The 24,994-nt window shown below is 43.5% G+C and overlaps 1 protein-coding gene across 1 annotated transcript in view; it reads right to left on the bottom strand.

Annotated features, from left to right (window-relative positions):
• The window catches only part of MYO7B (myosin VIIB), a 116,872-nt gene extending 94,134 nt beyond the window's left edge, over positions 1–22,738 (bottom strand). The window contains exons 1-2 of the mRNA XM_054575055.1: positions 22,600–22,738; positions 8,140–8,180 (exon numbers count right to left, since the gene is read on the bottom strand). Coding sequence (XP_054431030.1) covers positions 8,140–8,157 — 18 coding nt within the window. The 5' untranslated portion in view covers positions 8,158–8,180; positions 22,600–22,738. The remainder of the gene's footprint in view (positions 1–8,139; positions 8,181–22,599) is intronic.
• Positions 22,739–24,994: the final 2,256 nt, after the last annotated feature.

The raw sequence follows: 24,994 nt of genomic DNA, 5'->3' as shown, positions 1-24,994 counted from the left end.
AAATTGGAACCCTTGTGCACTGTTGGTGGAAATGTAAATTGGTGCAGTTACTGGGGAACACAGTACAGAGGATCCTCAAATAATTAAAAATACAACTACCTTATGATCCATAGAAATTCAAAGAAAAATCTTGAACTTGTATTTGTACACCCATGTTCATTGCAGCATTATTCACAATAACCAGTAAATAAGAGCAACCTAAATATGTCCACTGACAGATAAACAGATAAGCCAAATGTACTATATACATATAAAGGAATATCATGCAGCCTTTAAAAAGGAATTCCTGTCACAAGCTATAGCATGGGTGGATCTCAATGACATTATGCTAAACAAAATAAGTCAGTCACAAAAGGAAAACTACTGTATGATTCTACTCATAAGAAGCACCTAAACTAATCAAAATTCTCAAAACAAAAAGTAGAGAACTGAAGGAAAAGGGAGGTACACTAATGTTCAATGGGTATAAAGGTTCAGTTTTGCAAGTTCTTAGATATGTTGCACAACAATGTGAGTATGCTTAATGCCACTGAACCTTATGCTTAAAATGGTTAAGTTATTAAATTGGATATTATACGTTTTTACCACAATTAGAAACAGAAAACTAATACCCAAATTGTCATTCCAGTAAAAAGGTAACAAACATCTTTGAGGATGCAGTATTATTCCCGTTAGCCCCCTGTAAAAAAACAAGTAGGGGAAAAACTTCAGGGAACAAAATAAAGGATGAAAGTGAGGTCCATATCAACACACATGATCAGGAAGTTTCAAAATACTTGGGCCAAAGAGAAGAGAATAAAAGCTTTCAGATGAATCAAGATAGCAGAGGAGTGAGTAGTAGTCACACTGACCTCCTCCCAGGACCAACCTGGAATTACAACTAAATTGTGGAGAAATCACCTGGAACAAACAACTGAACAAGAGCAAGAGAGGAGCCTTGTACCCTCAACGACAGAAGAATGGGCTTTAGCACAATCTAACTGGTAAGGAGTGTGATACAGACCTGAGAAGGCGGGTGGGGTGCCCACAGGTGGCAGCACCAGAAGAATATTGAAACAGCCAGTTGGAGCCCCCTGAGAAGAGCGGGGTCTAAACAAAAAGCAGGGATCTCTAGCCCACAGCACCAGAGTCCAGAAAGTACACAGAAAACAGCCAGCTGCGAAAAGCGGCAGGGTTGCTCTCTGCCAGAGACAGGTGGCTTGAGAAACAAGGAACTGTTTAAAGGCCAACACATAAATTTTTATTTTCAGCCGCTCACCCTGGTCTCCAGCAAAAGCGGGGCAGAGTGGGCTAGAGACGCCCGAGGAGAGACTAGGGAAGGAGGCTTTGGGGAGAGAACTGAGAGAGTAGCCAAGCGGATCTCGGTGCTGACTCATCCCCCATGCGGCAGCAGCCATCTTACTCAGGCAGAGACCACTCCCCCTGAGCGGCAGCAGCATCAAAGGATCCAATAGCCCCACCCCCAGGTGAAATTTCACCCTGCCCTGTGCTGTCCAAGCTGCCTGCTGAATGCAGAGTGGCAGCCACAGACAGTAGATCCTTGGCTAAAGGAGGCGTAGAGAGGGCTGGCAACATCTGAGGAGAGACTGGGGACAGAGGCTTTGGGGAGAGCATGGAGAGAATAGCTGGCAGGATCCCAGCGCAGACTCCTCCCCCATACACAGCAGTATGAGAGGACACAATAACCCCGCCCCCAGGAGGTATTCTTCCCCACCCTGAGCTGTCTAAGGTGGTCAGCTCAGTGCAGAGTGACTAGATTAACAGCTGAAGGAGACAGCCACAAACAGTAGATTCCTGGAAGTCTCAAACAGACTGCCTAAGGCCAGACAGGGATGACATCTGACATCATCAGAGACAGATCCAGAATGGAAAAACAGCAGTCTCCAACCATAGAAGTTCACACCACAAAGTCAGGAAATAAAGACAGATCAATTTAAGAATCAGAAGTAAATGAGGAAAGTCTCACAAATAATGGGAAGACAAAGAAATATGCCCCACTTGAAGGGAAAGGAGGAATCCCCACAAAAAGAACTAAATGAAATAGAGGCAAGTAAACTATCAGATATTGAGTTCCAAACAATGGTTTAAGGAAGCTCAGTGAGCGCAGTGAGCTCAGAGAGAATTACCGAAAACTACAGGAAAACTACGAGGAACTTACTGAAAACTATATCAGCATGAAAAAGGACATAGAAACTATGAATAAGAGACAAGAGGAAATGAAGAATACAATTTCTGAATTGAAGAACACAGTAGAAGGAATCAAGAGCAGGCTAGACGAAGCTGAGGACCAAATCAGCGAGCTGGAGGACTAGGTAGAAAAAAGCTCCCAGAAAGAGCAAGAAAATGAAAAAAGGCTCAAAGAGAATGAAGAGGTATTAAGGGGAATGCAGGACAACCTGAAACGTAATAATATCCATATAATAGGAATACCAGAAGGAGAGGAGGATGAGGAAGGGATAGAGAACCTGTTTGAAAAAGCAATGATGGAAAACTTCCCTAATTGGAGGAGAAAAAAAAGTCACACAAGTCCAGGAACCACAGAGGGTCCCATTCAAGAGGAACCCAAAGAGGCCCACTCCAAGACACATCATCATTAAAATGGCAAATATCAAAGACAAACAGAGAATCCTAAAGCAAGCAAGGGAGTAACAGGTATTAACATATAAGGGAGCCCCTATACCACTAGCATCTGACTTCTCAACAGAAACACTGCAAGCCAGAAGGGAATGGCAAGAAATATTCCGAGAAATGAACAGCAAAGGCCTGCAACCAAGACTGCTCTACCCAGCAAGGCTCTCAATTAAAACGGAAGGCAAAATAAGGAGTTTCGCAGACAAAAGAAGGCTAAAAGAATACACCTCCACCAAACCAGCACTGCAATATATGCTAAAGGGACTGCTTTAAGATGAAGAAAAAGTTTCTATGAATACCCAGTTCCTTTTAGAGTTGCCAATACTTGATATTACCAATATTTTTAATACTTATGAATCTGATTGTGACAATGATGTTATTTTAATTTTTCCTTTACTATTTGTTGACACTAAACCTGTTTTAGTGTATTTCTTGCCTATTTCTATGTTTTTTTAAAAAAGCTTTAAATGACTTTTTGGTATTTTTTATCCATTTATTGATTAAATGTTTGTAGAACATTTTTCCCTAAAAAAAAAAAACAAACCCCTATTAATCATGTTTTAGATGTGTTGCAAATACTTTTCTATTCTATTCCTTGTCCTTTAACTTTTTTTATATGTATATTATTATATAGTTAAATGTTTAATATAGTCATATTGTCAATATTTACTTTATAGTTTCTGGGTTTGAATATTTTACTTCAGGTCATGAAAAATATTAGTTCTATTTTCTTCTAAAACTCCTGAGATTGTACATATTGATTTTTAACTCACCTGAATATTTCTTGTATAATGTGTGAAATAGGGCTCTATATTTGTTTTATTTCAAGTAATAGTGGTCCATGGACCTTATTTGTTGAATAAGCCTTATTTTCCCCATTATTTGAAATATCAACTTAATCATACATATATTAACCAGATATATATGTTTGTCTCTAGAATGTTCATTATATGTCATTGAACTACTTGATTATTTCTGTGCTGGTGTCATGTTGGTTTAATTGCTGAGACTTTATAATGGTTTTAAATTTTTTAAATATTTTATACTTAACTTTCACATTTAAAAAAATAAATAAAATCAATCTGCATTTAAGGAGGAAAGAAAGAGAGAGATTGAACTCCTATCTTTTGTGATAACATGGATGGAACTGGAAATATTAAGCTAAGTGAAATAAACCAGTTGATGAAAGACAATTACCATATGATCTCACCTATAAGTGGACTCTATTCAACAAAATAAACTAATGGACAAAATAAACCACAGGCATGGCAACACGAAGCAGACTGAAAGTGACCAGAGGGGATGGGGAAAGAGGACAATGGTGGAAAGAAGGGGAAGGGACTAGACAAAGAACATGTATGAATGACCAACCCATGGACATGGATAACAGAATGGGAATTGACTGTGGGAGGTGGGGGTGGTGGTGGGATGGGTGGAAGGGGGTAAAGGGGTAAAAATTGAGACAACTGTAGTAGAATAAATATGATTTATAAATTAAAATAAAAACAAGTAAAAACAAACAAACAAAAAACCCCTCACACACAGAGCTTTCAGAGAGAAAAAAAAAAATTTATACAAAGGCTCAAGAATTAGAATAGTATCAGATTTCTCAACAGCAATGCCAAAGACAATGTGGAGTAAATGTCTTCAAAATTCTTAGAATGGAATCTTATGTGCAACTGACCTCAAATGTGAGTGAACATGTGTTTAGATATGCAAATCATTACAAACATTTGCTTCCTACGTACCCTTTCTTCAGGAAGCAATTATAAGACTTGTTAGATGAAAATGTAAATAAACCAAGAGAAAGAAAGACCTTGGGTCCAGGAAAAGACATTAAGTATAAGGTGGAGGAGAAAGGAATGTTCAGTGTGGCTGTGAAGGACATCCCAAGATGACAGTTATGCCTAAGAAATAGACGATATCAGTCTAGATATTGCAGGCCAGCAAGTCTGGGTGAGATTTCTTCCTGAAGATGAAAGTGATAGAACTCCCAATGAATCAGAATATTTTGAAAGAAAATGGATGTATCTGGGAGAAAGTTAGGGGTGAAACTTGTGATAAATACATAGAAAACTAAGCAGACAGGGGAAGGACAATTACAAAGTCTAGCAAAGGAAAGCACAAACAGAGTACACTGCATGGCTCAACTGAGAGTAGCATTTAATTAGGTAAGATAAGTAAACTCTGTATGCAGATCAGATCAAAGCTAGGATTTAGCAAGTTCAGGAGGATGGAGAGGAAGGGGTTATGGGAGAGGAGCTAAGGCCTTTTTTACATAGTGGGAAGTCAATAAGAGATAATGCCTAAAACTAAAAACTCAGTTATCACTGTAGCATGTTCTTTAGAGACCTAGAGGGAAAGATCAAAGAATCAATCTGAAGTGCTGAATGTGGTCACCTCTAGGGAAGAGGACATGGAGAGCTGACTCCTTAAACTGGGTAGCTATCCAACTTTATAAAAATAAAATCTAAGTTAAGGAGAACAGCCAGGAACAATTGCTGCAGAATACAGAAGGCCAGCATGAGTAGCACACGCTGCTCAGTGAACTAATTACATAAATAACATCAGAATCTCTGAGTCCTAGGACGAAATTCCAGTGTGGATAGTCTCAGTGTGCAGCCGAAACAGCTGGCAAATCACCAAAGCAATAAGGTTCAAAGTCAAAGACACAATGAGCATCTCACAGCAAAACTGGTATAAACCAGATATAAAAAAGAGAGACCACTTCCAATCCAGACTAAGCAATGAGGTGTCAGCCTGACATGAGCAGCAAGAATAAATAACAGAGTTGGAACATGGCTTTTGTTTACTTCATTTGGCCAAAGCTCTACTAGGAAATAATGAGAAACCAACCAGCAGAAGATGAGAGTCTTCATAAACTTTATTGGCAGAAAAAGATGATTATGTAGAAGCAGCTGAATCAAGAAAAGAGTGAATGAGAAGAGAACAAGCAGAAGCTCTCAGGTGCAAAGAAAGTAGAAGTCCTATACTGAGATTCAAGAAATAGAGGCTGAGTTAAAGAAATCAGAGAGCTCTATGTAGCCTTCATTGCTCTTCCATCAGAAATGTCTGACAACCAGCTGCTGCCTGTGCTGCAGAAAGAGCTCTTGCAGGGGAGAAGGTGGTAATCCTCCAGCCTGAGACAGAAATCACTAAAGAAAACTCAAAGACCTGAAGTCATGAACAATTCATTTCTGGGAGACTGGTTTCTCAGATGATTTTACCCTACCATCTCCTGAGATGTGTAGACTTTTTTGGCCCACTTGCTGAAATCGGCTGTACACTTTGATACTATGTGCCCCTGAGCCATGTCTTTCTATTCCTATAGTAGAAGGGATGAGCCTAGAGATGGCTCTGTGCATGCAGATGGGTCACGGAGGAACCTCCACTAGGAGCCCTCTGGTCTCAGCCCTCACATAGGCCCATTAACAAACAAAGAGAAGCCTGGCCCTGCCACAGGGACAGACAACAAGACTACCACTCTTGCCAAGGGCCCTGTGTTTCCCAGGAATGCTCCTTCCAGTGCCTGGTCATTGGACCTCCTGACCCCCATTTCTATCTGTTAAGGCATACTTTGGCTGAGGATAGGAATGAAGGATTTTCCATAAAGCTCAACAAGTGTTTATGGCTCCATAAATTGGGGACTGTGCCAATCTTCAGAGAGGCACTTTGAATTTCAAAATATTTCCATCTGGTCTTGTCCGTTGAAGGGTCTTTAGTCCCTCTGCACACACATATGAAACATTTGTCATTCTCATTTGGAAGGAAAATGGATTTTATTAAAGTGACTGAAAACCAGACAGCCCATTTATTTGACAGATGGCAAAACTAAGGACCAGAGAATGGAAAAGCATGGCTAAGGTTACACAGCAAGCAAAAGGCAAAGTTTCCTTATACTTGTGAAGTGTGAAAATCAGTTTACTCCAACTCAGTCCCGACTGATGTGGCTTGGTCGGGCATCATCCCACAAAGCCAAAGGTTGCTATTTCAGTTCCCAGTCTGGGCACATGCCTAGGTTTTGGATACAGTCCCTGGTCAGGGTGTATGCAAAAGGCAATCAATCAATGTTTCTCTCCCTCTCTTTCCCGCTCCCTCCCCTTCTCTCTGTAAATAAACTTTAAAAAATTTAAAAAATTGTTCTCTAACTCAAAGTCTATTTTAATTATACTAGAAAAGTTTACTGGCCTGATGGGAGTTGGGGGGAGAGGTCCACTGCTAATTGCTTTTAAAAAATAAAGACTCTTTCCATGCTGTAGTTATTCAACATGCTTGAATTTTCTTAATAATAGAGATCAGAGTAAAAAATTTAAGCCTGTTACGGACTGGATGGTATCACCCCCAAATTGATATGTTGCAGCATTAACCCCCAATGTGATCATATTTGGACATAGGGCCTTTAAGGAGGTAATTAAGGTTAAACGAAGTCAAAAGTGTGAGGCCCTAATCCAGTAGGACTGGTGTCCTTATAAGAAGAGGTAGAGACAAAAGATTCTCTCTCTGTCTCTCTGTCTCTGTCTGTCTCTGTCTCTGTCTCTGTCTCTCTGTAACCCACATTCTCCTTGTTTGTTTGACCACATGATCTCTCTTGTCTGGGACTTTGTGGGTCTAGAAGGCTACCAGGGCCTGTGGCAGACTACATGGGCTACAAAGGACTAAGCTTTAATATGAAGCAGAAACTCTGGACACTGGCTTTTGTTTTGGCCTTGCTGAGGACACAGTGGACTCTTTCTATGGCAGAATGGAGGGCGATGGGACATTGGAAACCCAGGGGCAGATTTTAACCTGAATAAATCTTGCCAAATCACAATCTCCCATGTGTGGGTCGTTAGAATGATTTTTCTCACAATCCTGTGGAAGAGCCTGATTTCCGCCAACAACAGCAGCATTTTCTGGCTTTCCTGGATTTTGACTAGAATTCTGGAGGATAGGGAAGAATGCCTGTGCTGGTTTGGGGTTTCTCCTCTGGGCTCCCCTAGCCCCCTGAGCTTTTTGGTCACGCGCACATCACCCAGGGTACCTGGAGGCCTGTCCCTTCACCTCAACCCAAGGACAAGGCAATGTATCAGTGTTTGCCAACTCAATAGTAAATGTGAAGCTCCTATGTTCCCTTTTCACACAGAGCTGTCTGAGGGCCACTGAGACATAGCAGACAGTGAGAGATGCATGCTGAGCTGAGGGAAAATGAGGCAGAGACTCAAGTGCTTGGGCCTATGTTTATTCCCACTCTCTGGAGAAATGAGACAACAAATGAGAAATGCCTTTGTCAACACATTTTGAGTCTGAATATGAGTGAACGATTAGTGAGCACAAGTGGCTCCCTGCTGAGGCCCAGAGGCTGGCCAAAATTGTTTTCTTTAGATACAGTGATCTGTCTTGTTCTTCAAACTCTATCTCTGGTTTTCCCATGTAGGGCCTCCTTGCCTCTCTTTTCTGCTTAAGAGTGATTTGACTAGCTGTTTGGAACTGCTGAAAACCATTCTTAGATGGGACAGATGCAATTCTTACCAGCCTGAAGACCGACATCCTGAGACCGCAGCCCTTGAAGCCTGTATGCAAAAAGAAAGTAGAATGTCAGTCCTCATGCCTTGATGGAGCCCCTGGGGATCGAGTGCGTTGCTCAGTATGCGCTGAGTGGCTCACCTGAGGCATGGCTCAAGAACTGACTGTTGAATAAATAAAGTCACTGTCCCATCCAAGTGTAAGAAGACACTTTCTCAGTTTCTTTTATTTTATCTCATCTTTACTGAACATTTATTTTGGACTCGACAGTGGGCTCGACATAGGGAACGGAGGTGGTTCTGAACATACTCAAGACACTGTTTCTAACATCCAGAAGCAAAAACGTTATATGGTCAAACATCCATGAAAACCAGTCATCACCATATACCATATGGAATTTTGAGGTGAGCAGCCATCATTGCTATAGATGCATGACATACTTTATCGAAACTTCACAGCACTCTGAAACACAGGTACTCCTCCATTTTATATGTGGAGCTTGACAAAGGAAGGTGGCCTTCCTTTGTTTACAGTTAACAGTACTGCTGGGAATCCAACCTAGATCTGCCCCCTTTCACACCTGTCCCCCATACCTGGCTAACTCCTGCACTGGGATGGGCCTGATTAGCTTCTAGCAGGCAGAGGCTGGGGGTCACAGCCCTGACCTGAACAAGGAGCCCTGTCCTGACCTGAAGTCCTGGCGCCTTGCCCTCACTAAGCAGCTGCACAGTGTGAGGTGGTGGTTCTGTTTTGTTTCTCAGCATGCTCCCGGTACCTAGCATAGACCTACCTCCAGGAGGGACCCAGCAGATATCTGTTCAATGAAACTGGATGAAGTCCTTGGAGAAGATGGCTTTTACAGGTGGGTCAGGACTCATGGTTAAAGGATAGAAGGGAATTCTCCAAGGAAAGGACAGCTGCAGTGAAGACAGAGGATAGGCAGTATGTTGGGCTGAGAAGGAGGAAGGACAGTGGGGGTGTAGGCAGCAGCTCAATGTGACAAAGTCTTTTTGCCACTCTATTCTGTTGGATGAAGAATTTTCATATTCCAATTTTTGTTTAGTACATAAGTATTTATATATTTAATGGCACTATAAACTTACATTCTCTTGCCTAAGCCCAAAGGAACATGGTATCTTTCCTTCTGGTCCCATCCGCACTCTTGTTTCACGGGACAGATGAAAGAAATCCCCTGCAGCACACTCAGAGTATCTAGAAAAGGTGTCCTGGGGAAGCTGCAGCCCAACCTCCCAGGAGGCTCGGAGTCTGGGCCTCCTGGTCCAAGCACTGCCCTTGTGTGAGGGTGTGTCCACAGGGACATGGAAAAGGGTGGGCATTGTGGGAGAGTAGGGCTTTGCCACCTACTAGCTATAGGAGCTGGAGCAGGTCCTGCAACTAATTTAGCTTGCTCCTTCCTGAAATGAGAATGCTTGGATTTTGCAGGACCACTGTGAGATCAGAGAACACAAAGCACTCCTGAAATGCCTGTATGTGTCCCCAGGCCTTCCCTGGAAATGATTCCTGAGGTCTCTGAGGGATTATAAAGCCCAGGCAAGAGACTGTTGACAGGGTCCCCCAGGTTCCCTTTCCTTAGTCATCTAGGAGAAGAGTCCAAGGTGACAGCCTGCCACTCTCTGGACATCGGCAGCCAACAGGGACCCAGCCAGGTGAGGCTTTCACAAGAGGGGAATGAGACAAACCACAATTAACAGCTGCCCTGGGGGAGAACTTCTTAGGTACATTGTTCTGAAAGAAATGTTGCTGTCCCCATTTACAGGGGAGGGGGGTAAAGAGGGGACAAGAGAGAGTGAGAAATGCTGAGACTTTGCAAATCTATTCAACTATTAAGTGAAGAAGGAGTTTCTTCTGCCCAACTTTGAAATCCTTGTTCTTTGCTCTACTTCCTCTGCTTTGGGAAAGTTTAAGCATCTGTATGAAAGTGCAAAGAAGCCCTTAACCAAACCCTGGCTTCCAGGCAGCTCTTTCAGAGGGAGGCTTGTCTGTCTTCCCACCACACATGACCCAGGGAGACGGCAGGTGGGAAAGATTCAGAGGGCATTGCTCTGCCTCTAGCTCCCCATTGTTGCTCTGGTTCCTCAGTTCTCCATACCAGGTAGAAATGTGAGGCTTACCCATGGTTCCTGGCTCTGTCATCCTCTGTCACTCATGGGACCTGACTTCCCTGAACACCATGACATCCTTCTCCAAACACCAGGGTCTGCCTCACAGGTGCCCTCTGACAAACTTGTTCTCCCCTGGCAAGGGGTGGTGGTCTGCCATGTATCCTGGACTCTCACTACTCTGATCCCTAGACTTTGGTGACTTCCTCTGCCCCATAACTGGCTCAGGCTTCCCTGTATCCCAGAGCAGCTCCACATCAGAAGCCATCTCCTTCAGCTGCCACTCTCCAGACATACCCAGTTAGCACCACATCCTACCCCATGAGCAACTGTTCCTTCATTTCACCTTGACACTTATGCCCTTGTTTCATCACCATCTATCAACCTGCATCCTAGCTCAATTTCTACCCCAACCAGTGGTTTTATAAATACCCATAAACCAAATAAATACAAAAGCAAAGCACAGTAAGTTACACACTGCATGGACTCCTCTGGTCCCTCACTCTTTAGTGAACAAAGTTCCAGCCCTGAGCTTCATGAGGCCAAAGATGGGTCCCACTCCCTTCAAGAGAGAGGCCAGGGTCGTTTCATGGCCTGCAACTCCCCTGGTACTTGACCTTTAGCGGGCCATTCTGTGGGCTCTGGTCTGCTCCTTCTGCAAAAACAAAACAAAACAAAACAACACTGCTTCAAAGTTCTCTCCCTCTACTCGCTCTGCGGAACACTTTGATCTACATCACTGAAATAACAGAAACCAGACTCATCTTCCAGCTCTGCATACTCCCTGCTTTTCATATACCTGTGAGCACCTAAGGGATTGCCCAGGAGAGGGACCCCCTGATGGTCCTACACTCACCCTTCTGCTCCACCCTCTCTGAAAATTGATCTGATGTCATGGACATTGAAAGGATAATAAAGGAATATTATGAACAACTGTATAGCTACAAATTTGGTACTTAAGGTGAAATGGACCAAATTCCTGGAAGACACAATCTATCAAAACTCACACAAGGGAAATAAGCCCATGTCTCTACGGTCGATTAATATTCAACAAAGGGGGCAGAAGCTTAAAATGGAATAAAAATAGCCTCTTCAACAAATGATGTTGGGAGAGCTGGACAGCTCCATGCAAAAAAAAAAAAAAAAGGCGGGGGTGGAGGGGAGGCTCGACCACCAACTTACACCATACACAAAAATAAACTCAAGATGGATAAAAGACTTAACATAAGTCATGACACCATACAAGTCCTAGAGGAGAACATAGGCAGGAAACTCTCAGATATTCCATGCAGCAATGTTTTCACCAATACATCCCCTAGAGCAAGGGACATAAAGGAAAGAATAAACAAATGGGGATTTCATAAAATTAAAAAGCATTTGTATGGCTAAAGAAAACATCAGTAAAATGAAAAGGGAACTAACTGTATGGGAAAATATATTTGCCAATGATACCTCAGACAAGGGTTTGATCTCCAAAATATATGAAGAACTCACACAACTCCACTCCAGGAAGATAAACAATCCAATTAAAAAATGGGTAAAGGACATGAACAGACACTTCTCCAAGGAGGACATACACAGGGTCCAGAGACTTATGAAACAATGCTCAGCATCACTAGCCATCAGAGAGATTCACATTAAAATGACAATGAGATACCACTTCACACTGGTCAGAATGGCCATTGTAAACAAATCAACAAACAACAAGTGCTGGCAAGGTTGTGGAGAAAAGGGAAATCTAGTACACTGTTGGTGAGAATGTAGACTGGTATAGCCACTGTGGAAAACAGTATGGAATTTCCTGAAAAAACTAAAAATGGAACTGCCTTTTGACCCAGCAACTGCACTGCTGGGATTATACACTAAAAATCCTGAAACACAAATTCAAAAAATCCTATGCACCCAAGTGTTCATAGGAGCACAATTTACAATAACCAAGTGCTGTAAGCAACCTAAGTGTCCGTCAGTAAGTGATTGGATCAAAAAACTATGTCACATTCACACAATGGAATACTATGCAGCAGAAAGAAAGAAGAAACTCTTACTTTTTGCAACATCATGGATGGAACTGGAGAACATGATGCTAAGTGAAATAAGCCAGAGAGTGAAGAACAAATATCATATGATCTCACCTATAAGTGGAACCTAACTGACAAAATAAACAAGCAAGCAAAATATAACCAGAGACATGGAAATAAAGAGCAAACTGATAGTAACTGGGGAGGGAGGAGGGGGATAACAGGGTAAAGAAGGGGAAAGGTTGCCAAGGAACATGTATAAAGGACACATGGACAAAGCCGAAGTGTAGTAGGATTGAGGGTGGGAGGTGGCAGTGGGTGGTGTGGGGAAAATGGAGACACCCGTACTTGAACAACAAAACACACACACACACACACACACACACACACACACACACACACACACACACACACACACACACAACTCACACAAGGAGAGGTTTTTAATCAAGATGAGGGGGTAGGTAAGTGTGGCACTCCAATCCTCCCACAACCACCTCAAAATGACAACTAAATTACAGAACCGTCACTTAGAACCACCTAAAATCTACCTGAACACAAGACCTGCACATAAGAATATAAAGAAGAACTATGTTGAAACTTGTAGGAGGGATAAGATGTGAAACAGATTGATCCTACACCCAATTGTGGTGGTTAAAAATCATGACAAATATCTTGGCCTCAGAAGTCTCTCTTGAGAAGTGAGGGGTCCCAGACCCACACCAGGACCCTTAGCCCAGGGTCCCAGTACCAGAAAGAGAAGTCCACAGAACTGCTAGCTGTAAAAAAACAGCAGGGATCATGGCTGATAAGGGGAGAGCTGCTAAAGTCCCAGGCATTTCTCTTAAAGGGTCCATGAATGGACTTACTCAGACTTACTTGCTCTGACCTTAAGCCCTGGGACAGCAGCTTAAAAGGCACCAGAGACACACAGCGAGGAACTGAATTGTCTGACATCAGGGTGAAAGTGCGGAAGAGGGCAGCTTTTTCCTAGACAGAAGTACTGGCAGAAGGGGCTGTTCCTTTAATGAGCCTTTCCTCTACAGAGCCAATAGGCAAGCACTATACCTGAGTTTCCATCAGCCTGGCTCACTCTGTTTGCCCCAGACTGATGATTCCCCTAAGCACCACCCCATCCAACTTTCAGACCCAATGGCATTTCCATACACATGGCCTGTGTTGGCTCATGTTCAGACTTTCCTAAAATCTCCCAAACAAGGAGCATCTAGCCTCAGCATGCTCTGTACCTCTTGCTAAATGGCCCCAGGCTCAGCACTAGTGGCAGCCAGCCTTGGCCTGCAGCTTGGCCTCTCCTGGGCACCTCAAGCCCAGCACAAATATCAGTCATCTGCAGATCATTTTGTAGCACATGCTGGGTAGTCCAGGGCAGAACACAAGTGGCGCTGACCTTGGTCTGTACCTCCTAGGAGTCCCTAGAGCCAACAGACCCAGTGGACAGCCACCTTCACAAGCCACACACTCAAGGAGCAAACTCAGCAGACACGAGAGCCATCATGTAAGTCCTGCTCTGTGGGGGCAGCTCCTGCACAGCTGATCCTCCATGGTGATTGCAGCCAGATCTTGTAGCCAATTGGGTTGGGGGCAATTCCCTCCCTCTGAGGTACCAACAGCAATCAAGGCTCGACTACAACAAGAAGGTCTACACAGTCCACCTGGGGGGCTAACCTGGAATTCCCAGCTTGGGTGATTGAGAAGGCTGTACCATTGGACCTTACAGGACACCCACCACATAAGCCCACTCTACCAAGTATGGGAGACATAGCAGCTCTGTCTAATATACAGAAACAAACACAAAGAGGCAGCAAAAATAAGGAGACAAAGAAACATGTTCTGAATTAAAGAACAGAACAAAACTCCAGGAAAAAAAAAAAAACCTAAACAAAATGAAACCAAGGAATCTACCCAATGAAGAGTTCAAAACACTGCTTATTAAGGATGCTCAATGAACTTAGGGAAAGAACAGATGAACTTAGGGAGGACTTCAACAAAGAGACATAAAACATAAAAATGGACATAGAAAACATAAAAAAGAACCAGTTAGGAATGAATAATACAATAACTAAGACAAAGAATATATTATAGAGAATCAACAGTAGGGTAGATAAAGCAGAGGATTGAATCAGAGATTTGAAAGATAAGAAAGCAGAAAACTCCTAATCAGAACAGCAACACTAATAATAATAAAAACGAGGACAGTATAAGAAGCCTCTGGGACAACTTCAAGTGTATCAACATTCACATCATGGAAGTGCTGGAGGGAGAAAAGATAGAGCAAGGAATTGAAAACATATGTGAGAAACTAATTACAAAAATGTCCTTAACTTGGTGAAGGAAATAGACATACAAGTCCAAAAAGCTCAGAGTCCCAAACAAGATCAACCCAAAAAGGCCCACACCAAGGCGCATCAAATTAAAATGCCAAATATTACAGACAAAGAGAGAATCTTAAAAGCAGCAAGAGGAAAGTAGTTAGTTACCTACAAGGGAGTTCCCATAAGACTATCAGCTGATTTCTCAACAAACTTTGCAGGCCAGAAGAGACTGGAAAGAAACATTCAAAGTGATAAAAAGCAGGGACCTACAATCAAGATTACTCTACCCAGCAAAGCTATCATTTAGAATCAAATGACAGCTAAAGAGCTTCCCAGAGAAGAAAAAGCTAAAGAAGTTCATCACCACTAAACCAGTATTATGAGAAATGTTAAGGGTCTTCTAAAATTGTAATAAATTCCTTTCTATCAACAATTACTTTAAATGCAAATGGATTGCATGTTCCAATCAAAAGACATGTGGAGACTACAAGAGACTCACTTCCGATCAAAAGATACAAACAGGCTAAAAGTAAAGGGATAGAAAAAGATATTTTATGAAAATGGAAACAAACAAACAAAAAACTGGCATATCAATGCTTATACCAGCAAAAAATAGACTAAAACAAAGACTATATAACAAGAGACAAAGAAGGACCTAGCAATTCTACTTCTGGGTCTTTATGCAAAGAAACTCAAACACTAAATTGAAAAGACATATACATTCATATGTTCATAACCAAGCATTTAATTGGGAAGCATTCTAAGTGTCCATCAACAGATGAGTGGATAAAGAAATGGTACATTTATACTACAGATTATAAGTCAGCCATAAGAAGAATGAAATTTTGCCATCTGCAACAACATAGTTGGACCTAAAGGGTATTTTGCTGAGTAAAATAAGTCAGACAAAGAAAAGCAAATGACTTATGGTTTCACTTATATGTGGAATCTAAAAAACAAAATAAGTGAAGAAGCAGAACAGAAACAGATTCATAGATACAGAGAAAATTTTGACAGTTGGCATATGGGAGGGAGGTCGGTGGGATGGGTGAAAAAGGTAAAGGAATTAAAAATTACAAATTGGTAGTTACAGAATAGTCATGGGGATGGATATAAAGGGCAGCATATGGAATTTAGTCAATAATATTTTAATAACTGTTTATGGTGTCAGATGGGCACTTGATTTATCAGGGTGATCACTTAGTAAGTTATATAAATGTCTAATCACTGGGTTGCACCCCTGAGACTAATAAAATATTGTATGTCAACTGTAATTGAAAAATAGAAAATTAAAGTAAAAAAACTCACACAAGGAGAAACAGACAATATTAATAGGCCTATATCACCAATGATTTCTACCAATCATTTAAGGAAGAAATGATACCAATTTTGACAATATCTTTCAGGAAACAGAAACACAGAGAACACTTTCTAACTTATTCTATGAGTATTACCAAAACTAAATTAAGAGACATTAAAAGAAGGGAAAAACTAGAGGCTCTCTCCCCTCATTCCCATCCTTTAGTCCCCTATCATCCTTCGCTTGGGAGAATAGAAGCCTCCAAGGTGGAATTGCTTCCTGCGGTCTTTCCAAAAATCATCCTTCATTCCACTAACCAAGTGATCTTTGCATCTAAAAGATGCACCTCCACAGCTAAGAATAGGCCACATTTTTATGGCATTCAAGGTCTTTCAGGATCATTACCTTTTCAGCCTGCTTTGTATCTCACCTCTTTCCACCCAGATTGCACTGAATTTCATGCAATTCCTGAAATGTTCCATATCTTCTCTTACTTCAGTGTACTGGATCTGATATGAGTGTGGAAAGAACACATATGTATGCATATGTGTAACACACACATGGGCACAGATATCCTCACATGCAGCAGCTGCAATTTTCTACCTCAGCACTTAATCCTGTTTTTATGTGCCATTGTATGTCTCTCCCATACTTGTGAGAAACTTAATAGCAGGACTATGCTTTATTCATCCCAGTAGGGGCTCAGTACATGCTTGCTGAATGAATGGATGGGTGGGTGGGTGGATGGATGGGTGAATAAATAAGCAAGTGAGTGTGTAGGTGGATGTATGGATGGATGGACAGTTGGGTGGGTGGATAGAGGAATGGATGGATGGATAGGTGGGTGGGAGGTTAGATGGATGGGTGGAGGGAAGGAGAGAGAGAGGGAGAGAGGAAGAGATGGATGAATGGATGGGTGGATCAATGTGCAGATAGATAAATGGCCACTGGGAATATCCCAGGAAAGCAGGTGAAGCATTGCCCAGAGGGAAAGTCCTGGGATATTTGCAAGTTCCTGCTCCTTGGGAGCGAGATGCCTTCTTCTTAGCTCAGGCACCCTTGTCCAGCCCTGAGGTAGGTCAGTGTGGCTGAACCCAAGTGTGTAGGTGCTTTACTGGTTCCCAAAGTCCTCTTTAGAACTTCTGGGGGTTCTAAAGCTCACTAATAAAATGGATTTCTGGAGCATTATTGAACTGGAGTGCAGGAGAGTAGATGATAAAATGCTGGACTTCCAGTCAAGATGGAGGTGTAGGTAAACATGCCTCACCTCTGTGCACAACTATAGCAAAAAATACAAATACACTACAAAACAAATATCACACAGAATTGTCAGAAAATCGAGCTATGCGGAAGTCTAGCTACCAAAGATCTAAAGAACCCACATTTATCCAGACAGGTAGGAGGGGTGGAGATGCAGAGAGGTACAGAGAGACATGGAGAGGCCTGGAGAGGCCTGGAGAGGCCTGGAGAGGGCTGGAGAGGGCTGGAGAAGTGGAGAGGTGTGGAGACTGAGAGGTGCAGAGACAGGAACAGGCAGTCCCACATCCACTTGTGGTGGATAAAAAAGAGGAGGGATACCTCAGTTTCCCAGCCTCAGTCCAGACTACCCAGCCCCAGTCCAGACTACCCAGCCCAGGGTTCCAGCACCAGGAAGATATGTCCCCATAGCTTCTGATTGTGAAAACCAGTAAAGTTAGAGTGGCAGAATAAAGTGTGGAATTCTTAAGAGGCTTCTCTTAAAGGGCCTACAAGGGACTTAGGACTCGCACAGACCCACCCCTTTTGCAATTCAGCACAAAAGCAACAGCTGGAAGGGCACCAGTGACATGCACAGAGAAAGTGAAGTGCAAGTGCTGGGAGACAGCTTCCTCCTGGGCAAAATGCCAGAGGCCAGGCAGTAGCATTGCCCCTCTGCAAGCCCTCCCCAACACAGAGCAATAAAGTGGTGAAACGAGTTGCACCACCCCAGTGATTACCTATGGCTCCACCCCTTACAACCTAACAAGTTTGTTTTTTAAAACAGGCCACACTACTAAGTCAGAGAGTCAAAGCAGCTCTACCTAATACAAAAAAACGAACCCAGGGAGACTGCCAAAATGAGGAGACAAAGAAATATAGCCCAAATGAAAGAACAAAACAAAACTCCAGAAAAAGAACTAAAAGAAATGGAGATAAGCAACATATCAGATGCAGAGTTCAAAACACTGGTTATCGGGATGCTCCAGGAACTCATTGAGTACTTCAAGAGCATTAAAAAAGACCCAGGCTGCATTAAATGAAATAATGAAAAATCTAACAATGGAGAGGATGAAGCAGAGAACCAAATCAATGATGGAAAGGAAGGAAGGAAAAATGCATTCCATCAGAACAGCAGCAAAAAAAAAAAATTAAAAAAACAAGGATAGGTTTAGGAACTTCTGGGACATCTTTAAATGTACGAACATCCAAATCATAGGGGTACCAGAAGAAGAGGAAGAGCAAGAAATGGAAAACTTATTTGTAAAAATAATGAAAGAAAACTTCCCTAACTTGGTGAAGGAAATAGACATACAAGTCCAGGAAACACAGAAAGGCCTAAACAAGAAGGACCCAAACAGGACCATACCAAGACACATGAAAATTAAAATGTCAAAGATTAAAGATAAGGAGAGAATCTTAAAAGCAACAAGAGAAAAGCAGACAATTACCTACAAAGGAATTCCCAAAAGACTGCCAGCTGATTTCTCAAAAGAAACTTTGCAGCCTAGAAGGGACTGGCAAGAAGTATTCAAAGTGATGAAAAACAAGGACCTACAACCTAGATTACTCTATCCAGCAAAGCTATCATTTAGAATCAAAGGGCCGATGAAGTGCTTCCCAGACAAGGTAAAGCTAAAAGAGTTCATTATCACCACACCACTATTACATGAAATGTTAAAGGGGTTTATTTAAGTAAAAGAAAACCAAAACTATGAACATTAAAATGGCAACAAATTCACAACTATCAATAACAGACTCTAAAAAGACAAACTAAGCAAACAAGCAAAACAGGAACATAATCATAGATATGGAGATCATTTGGAGGGATAGCAGTTGGGAGAGGAAGGGGAGGAATGAGGGAGGAAATGTATAGAAATTATGAAGCACAAATTGGTAACTACAAAATAAGCAGGGGGATGTAAAGGACAGTATAGGTAAAGGAGTAACCAAAGAACTTATATGCATGACCCATGGACATGCACTAAGGGAGGTGATTGCTGGATGGAATAGGGGGAGTGGGTGAAGAGGGGCAAAGTGGAGAAAATTGGGACAATTGTAATAGCATAATCAATAAAATATATTTTTTTAAAAAAGAAAAAAATACTGAAAGGCGATTGAAGAGGTGGAGCTAGGGAGAAAATCAAAGTATTGCTGAGGCAAGGATGGGGTCAGAATGTGTCTGGTGGCATGTGAAGCACTTAAATCCTCTCATTTAAGGTACATGAGAGCCCTATGGAGACTCCCACCTCACGATGAAGAGACTTGGATCTGAGTAGCATAACCAACATTGAGACTACGGTCTATGGAATATCAGGCTAGAAGGGGCCCCTATCCTGGAAGGCTGACCAAGCATTGCCCTAGGAAGGGGGGCAGATATTCTCTGGGCAGAAAGGGCATTGGGGACTTAGAGAGGGATCGGGAGATTTAGAAGCTGCCCTATGCCACCAGCTAACTGCTTATTCTTCACATCCCTGGAACCAATGGGCCCTCACATAAAATTCTCCACTCCAAAGAGAATGAAGACTGAATGGGCTGGCCTAGGTGGGAAGGGCCACCGCTCAGTGGAAGTCAGCACAATCCAGCAGCTGATAGGGATCCAGGCTGGGCCACACCAGTCCAGACAGTCAAGATAGTAAAATATTGGCAGTTTCATACAGTTCAAGCTAATATATGTGTTGATATATAAGTATGTAATAAAAACAAGGTATATTTGATAGCATAATGCCATTTTTGTTTAAAAATATAGGAGATACATACATATATAAAGATGAAGATACATCTTTCCTGGAGGTAATTATATTAAACTGTTAACAGTGCTTTCTTCTGGAGAGAGGGACGGGGTTGGGAAGTAGAGGGAGGGAGGTAGGAGGAAACTTTTCATGATGCTCCTTTCTGTTATGTTTGGCTTTTCCATGTGCATAGATTACTTTTATTATTTATTTTACTGTCCATAAGGCTGTCTAGGGTGCTTGAAATCCCCCCTCCCCACAGTGACGACTCTCTGCAAAGATCAGCCACCAAGCTCAGTGACAGAGAGGAATGAGAGGAGCTGATAGCAGTAACCCCAATGACTTGAGATCTCTTGGTGGTACTTGGTTTGGCAGTACACACCAGGGAAATGGGCTTCTGAGCCCAGATTCTGAGCCTTTCCATGTGCCCTGATCCAGCCAGAGATGGCTCAGCTCCTCTATGTTGCCCATATTCTTCTGCTGAAAGGGAGGGCTACCCCACATAAGGTGGCCAAGCATGAGGGTGATGTTCACAGGTTGCCATTCCCATAAAAACATGGGACTGGCAGCCCAGCAGATACATGTCCTTAAGAGTTACCCCCCTGTCCCAGAGGCACAATGCTCCTGGGTCCTCACCAGGGCTCCCTTCTCTTCTGCCCAGGTAAGCCCGGAGTGAAGATGTGAAGCCATAGTCTTCTGTCCTGTCCTTCCTTAGTGGGCACAAGGCCTAGTCACCCCCACTGTCAAAAACCTTGTCATGTGTGACAATATGGAGCTGAGATCCCAATCTGGGCAGGTACTTTCTTTCTTCTGCATCTTTGTGCTGCTGTTACCTTAACCTGCAACATCCCCTTCTCCCCACCATCACTCTCTCTCCCCCACAGCCTTCTTCTCTGCCACCACCCTTCCCCAAGCTGTCTTGGCTCATTTGATCTCTACCTCTGATTTCCTGGTGCCCACTTTTCCTTTGCACAGTCTCACTTGACCGCCCTGCAATGAAGGAACATGATGCCAGCTGCTTGATTAATTGAGGAGGTAGGCAAGAGGGTCTAAAATGGCACTGGAACTGTAAACGTAATTTCACTTGCAGCTTTACTTCTGCTACAAATTACTCCAGACCTTTATTCAACATACATTTGCCAAATGCTTCGTCTCTGCCATGCCCTGGATGAGGGTAATAAAAACAAGGGGACAGAGGAGGTTCAGCCCATGCACTCAAGGCATTCAGAGTCCAGTAGCATCGAGCCAGGCATTTACCCTATTTCACCTCAATGTTTTCCTTGTGATGAATGTACTGTTCTTCCTCCCTGAATGACTTGTTATGTAGACTGAGTGAAAATGTGAAAGCGAGAGCCTTGGTTAAACAGGAAAAACACAAAGTTATGTAAATGAATTTAGGTGACTCGGATGGGTTTTTCCCTCCTGTTGCCTCTCCCCAGACCTGGGTCCCCCTAGCACCTGCCTACGTTGAGGATGCAGCAGCATCCAAGATAGATGCACAGAGTGGAGGTTCTCCTGAAAGAGGCCCCTGAGGGCCAGCCAGCAGCTTCCGAGGTGGTTCAGGTGTTGGGGAAAGCCTCCTGCACGAAATATGTGGAGCTGGGTGGTTCATTCGGGAGTGTGCTCCAGCTCTAGAGAGCCCCACACAGTTTTGGTTTTCTTCAAACTAAAATTATGAACTGAATTCAGGGGTTTTATGACTGAGAACAAATTTCAAGTCCAAAGTTATAGAGTGGAACCTAAGGGGGAAAGTCTAGTTGTAGGGAATAAACACATGCAATTTAGGAGATATGGGATGGGCCCCCACACCTGCCAGGAGACTGACCTTGGCCAGTCCCTACCAAAGTCCTTGAATCAAATGTCCTCTTCTATGAACTGGGATGGATGCCCACCATGCTGGCAACTCAGGTGAGGCAGCTAGGGAGCCCTCAGTGGTGGTCTCCTCTCAGTCACTCCTTTCCCTGACAACCCACAGGTCATCCAGAGGAGGCTTTGAGACCAAATAGACAGGGTCCTGCCTCACCCTGGTGCCCAGGCCATCCAGAGGTGACTAACTTGATCATTCATAATTGTCCAGGCAAGCATCCATGTTACTCTGAGAAGCTCAGGTTTTAGAGTAAGGCCCTAGCTCAGCTTCTTCCTGTGGGCACCTCAACTTCCATGGTCCTCAGACTCCAAATCCATGAAATTGAGGCAATAATACCATTGTGCTGTGAATGTGTACTGTGATGATACATGCAGCACAGCTGATATCTGCCTGGTGCCCAATCAGCGGCCCCTGGGATATCCTCATGCCACCTGATGTCATGGCGAGGCCCTCCTGCTTTGAAGAGGCTGCTGGGCTCAGGCAGCCCCTGCAAACTGCCTCCCCCCCCCCCCCCGGAGCCAGCACATCTGCCTTCCTGTAGCAGAGGGCCAGGATACTTCTCCCTCCTCCTTGGCTCCTCAGGCTGGCTCTCAGCTTGATGGACCAAAACTCTAGGCTGGCGTTTCTGGTTTCCAGGCTCCTAAAGGGAATCTCTACCTCTCTACTTCATAGGCCTGTTCTACCTTGTCTGCAGGTGAGCCTTACAGCATTTACCCAGATTTGAGCCTCCCAATGCCCCACTTGCCAAGCCACCCTCCTCTGAGAGGTGACCAACCCCTCCCATCCTCCCATCTGACAGAACAAAGACCTGTAGACCCAGTACATCCAACAGGCAGAGAAGCCCCCAGGTGCTCCCTTACCTTATCAGGACTGGGGACTGGCTGACTCCCTTTCCCCTCCACGTTAGGCACTCTGAAAGAGCAGAACAGGAAGCAGTGCCAGGGCTTAGGGTGTGGAGGAGAGTATGGGAAAGCAGGAAGGGACGGAAGGGCCCAAGGAGGAAATGGAGCAGCACTCTGGGCTCATGTAATTTATTACTGGACTTTGTCCTCAGTATCCAGGCCCACCCACTCCCACAGGCTCCTCCTGCAACCCCAGCAAGCGGAGCCTCACAGCACTCTGATCTTTAACCCTGGCCTTCTCAGCAGAGAGTCCTCCTCACAGGCCATCAGGAATTGTACTAACATACATTTTGCTGGCCATCAGTGAAATCCCTGGTGATAATCAGCTAGCTGATCATTCAGGGAGCTCAGCATCTTCCCAGGAGTCATGGGGACTCCAAAGAAGCTGACAACAGGAGGTTTGCTCTCAAGCACCCATGTCCTAACTTGAGACACAGACACAGGAGACAGTTGGGGTAGTCAGGAAGCCTTATCAGGCACTTAAATTTCCAGTAGGGTCCCTGGGAACAAAGAGGCTAGCTTGGGCTGGGACTTGAACGAAGGGGGCATTTTTGCTGTAAGGCAAATACAGGCTATTCTGAAGGGAAGGACATCCAGCAGTGCGCCTCAGGAGAGGCCAGACTGCAGTACATGCCAGTCCCTGAAAATGAGTGTTAGGGTGAGAGTTTTAAAGATACTGGTTCACTGCAACCCTGCCTTTGGGTGAAGAGATACTTTGGTGGTCCTTCTGCTGGCCAGTTAGATTCCTCCCCTTTCCCAGTATGTGGGAGGAACTCGGGACCTTCAGGCAAAGGTGTGGGAACTAGCTATCATTTTTACATAGAGTTGAGGCCACGCCAGGGTGGCAACCCTGATGTTGGGCCTCTTTTGGCACAGAAACCAAGTGCTAGTGAGAGAAAAGGAAGAGCCACAGAGGTGGAGGCCCCATGTGGCCCTGGGGAGAGGCGGAGGCTGCTGCTGGCTAACGGCTTCCTGAGTTTCCTTTGCTTCCTGCAGGGTAGGGGGAGGAGGAACTCTGTGAAATCCCGTTTCCTTCTGCCAAATGCTCCTTTCATTGAGACAGCTTGAAGGAGTTTCTGTTTCTTACAACTGACCAGCCATGACAAAGGAAGGGAAATAATTTGGAGGTGACTTAATGCGGGGCCATTCAGAGGAAGGTATACTTTCAGCCTTTCAGCCAGCCTCTACCTGTTCCTGCCAGGAGCACTGTGCTCAAGTTCCACCCTGGCTCCAATTAACTTCCCACCCCCTAAAGTCTCATCCAGTTTCTGGGCCAGTACTTGCTTTTTGGGGGATTCACATGGCACATGTCTTCTCTGGTTTAGAAAGATACCATTTGACTCCCACAGGATTGGGGGTTGTCATGGCAGCTTCAGAAATGGTGAGCCCTTTACCCTGGAATCCTGGCACAAGGCTGTGTTCTCTCCAGCCCTCTGCCATTGCTCTTGAGGAAAAAAAAATACTGGAACAGAATATGGGCATAGAAGAAAATGATTTAAAACACATCTCTATCCAATTTTGCCTATCTTAAGCAAAATTTAACAGAAATACATTTTAGATACCTACAAACTTGTCTCCTGTCTCTTTTTACGTTCAACATTATATATAATGTTGTACTGAATAATAAAACAATATAATAAAATTTTGTACTGAATTTTAAGTACCATTCTTTGAAGACAGCACCATACTCCATCCTACAAGTGCTCCATCATTTGTGTAACCATCCTCCCTAACTGGACATCAGGAAACATCGAATCCTTTGCTGGCATCTACAGCACTGCAGTGAATATTATGCACTCACAGCTTTGTTTTCATTGTGTCATTAAAGGAATATTTGAGAAGGGAACTTATAGAAATAAGGGGCATGAACATTTTGTTGCTAATCTTTCTCAAGTAGCACATCAAATCCTCCCTCCCAGCAAAAGGTGTGCACGGGATTGCCAGGATCTGGCCTGACTGCTGTGTGAACTGGCAAGGCACAGAGGGAGCACTTTCCTGGAGCCTCAGGTTTTCTATTGCTGAGGTACCCCAAGCCATGAAAATCCAGAAGATGGGCTGGGGGAAGTCAAGATAGGCTCTCCCTTGTCACACCTGTGACCAAATTTGGCTCTCCCACAGCTTAATCCTACTTCCACAATTCTCCTCAAGATGCAGATATTCTGCTAACCTTTAAAATATGTTTCTGAATTAAGCTAAAATACCTCCATGAAACAATATATGTTTCATTCCATTTTTGCCCAAGGATGGGACCCATTGTAATATTGTCATAGCAACTAAAAAAGAGTATAGTGGGCATTTTATATTTTCAGTTCTACTAACACATCATTGAGGACCTGAAATTCTTTGCTTCCTG

Source organism: Pteronotus mesoamericanus, unplaced genomic scaffold, assembly GCF_021234165.1.
Source record: "Pteronotus mesoamericanus isolate MK-2021 breed Mesoamerican mustached bat unplaced genomic scaffold, CSHL_Meso_final contig_27, whole genome shotgun sequence".
In the NCBI taxonomy this organism is placed as follows: domain Eukaryota; kingdom Metazoa; phylum Chordata; class Mammalia; order Chiroptera; family Mormoopidae; genus Pteronotus; species Pteronotus mesoamericanus.
This window is presented reverse-complemented; position numbering and strand designations above follow the sequence as displayed.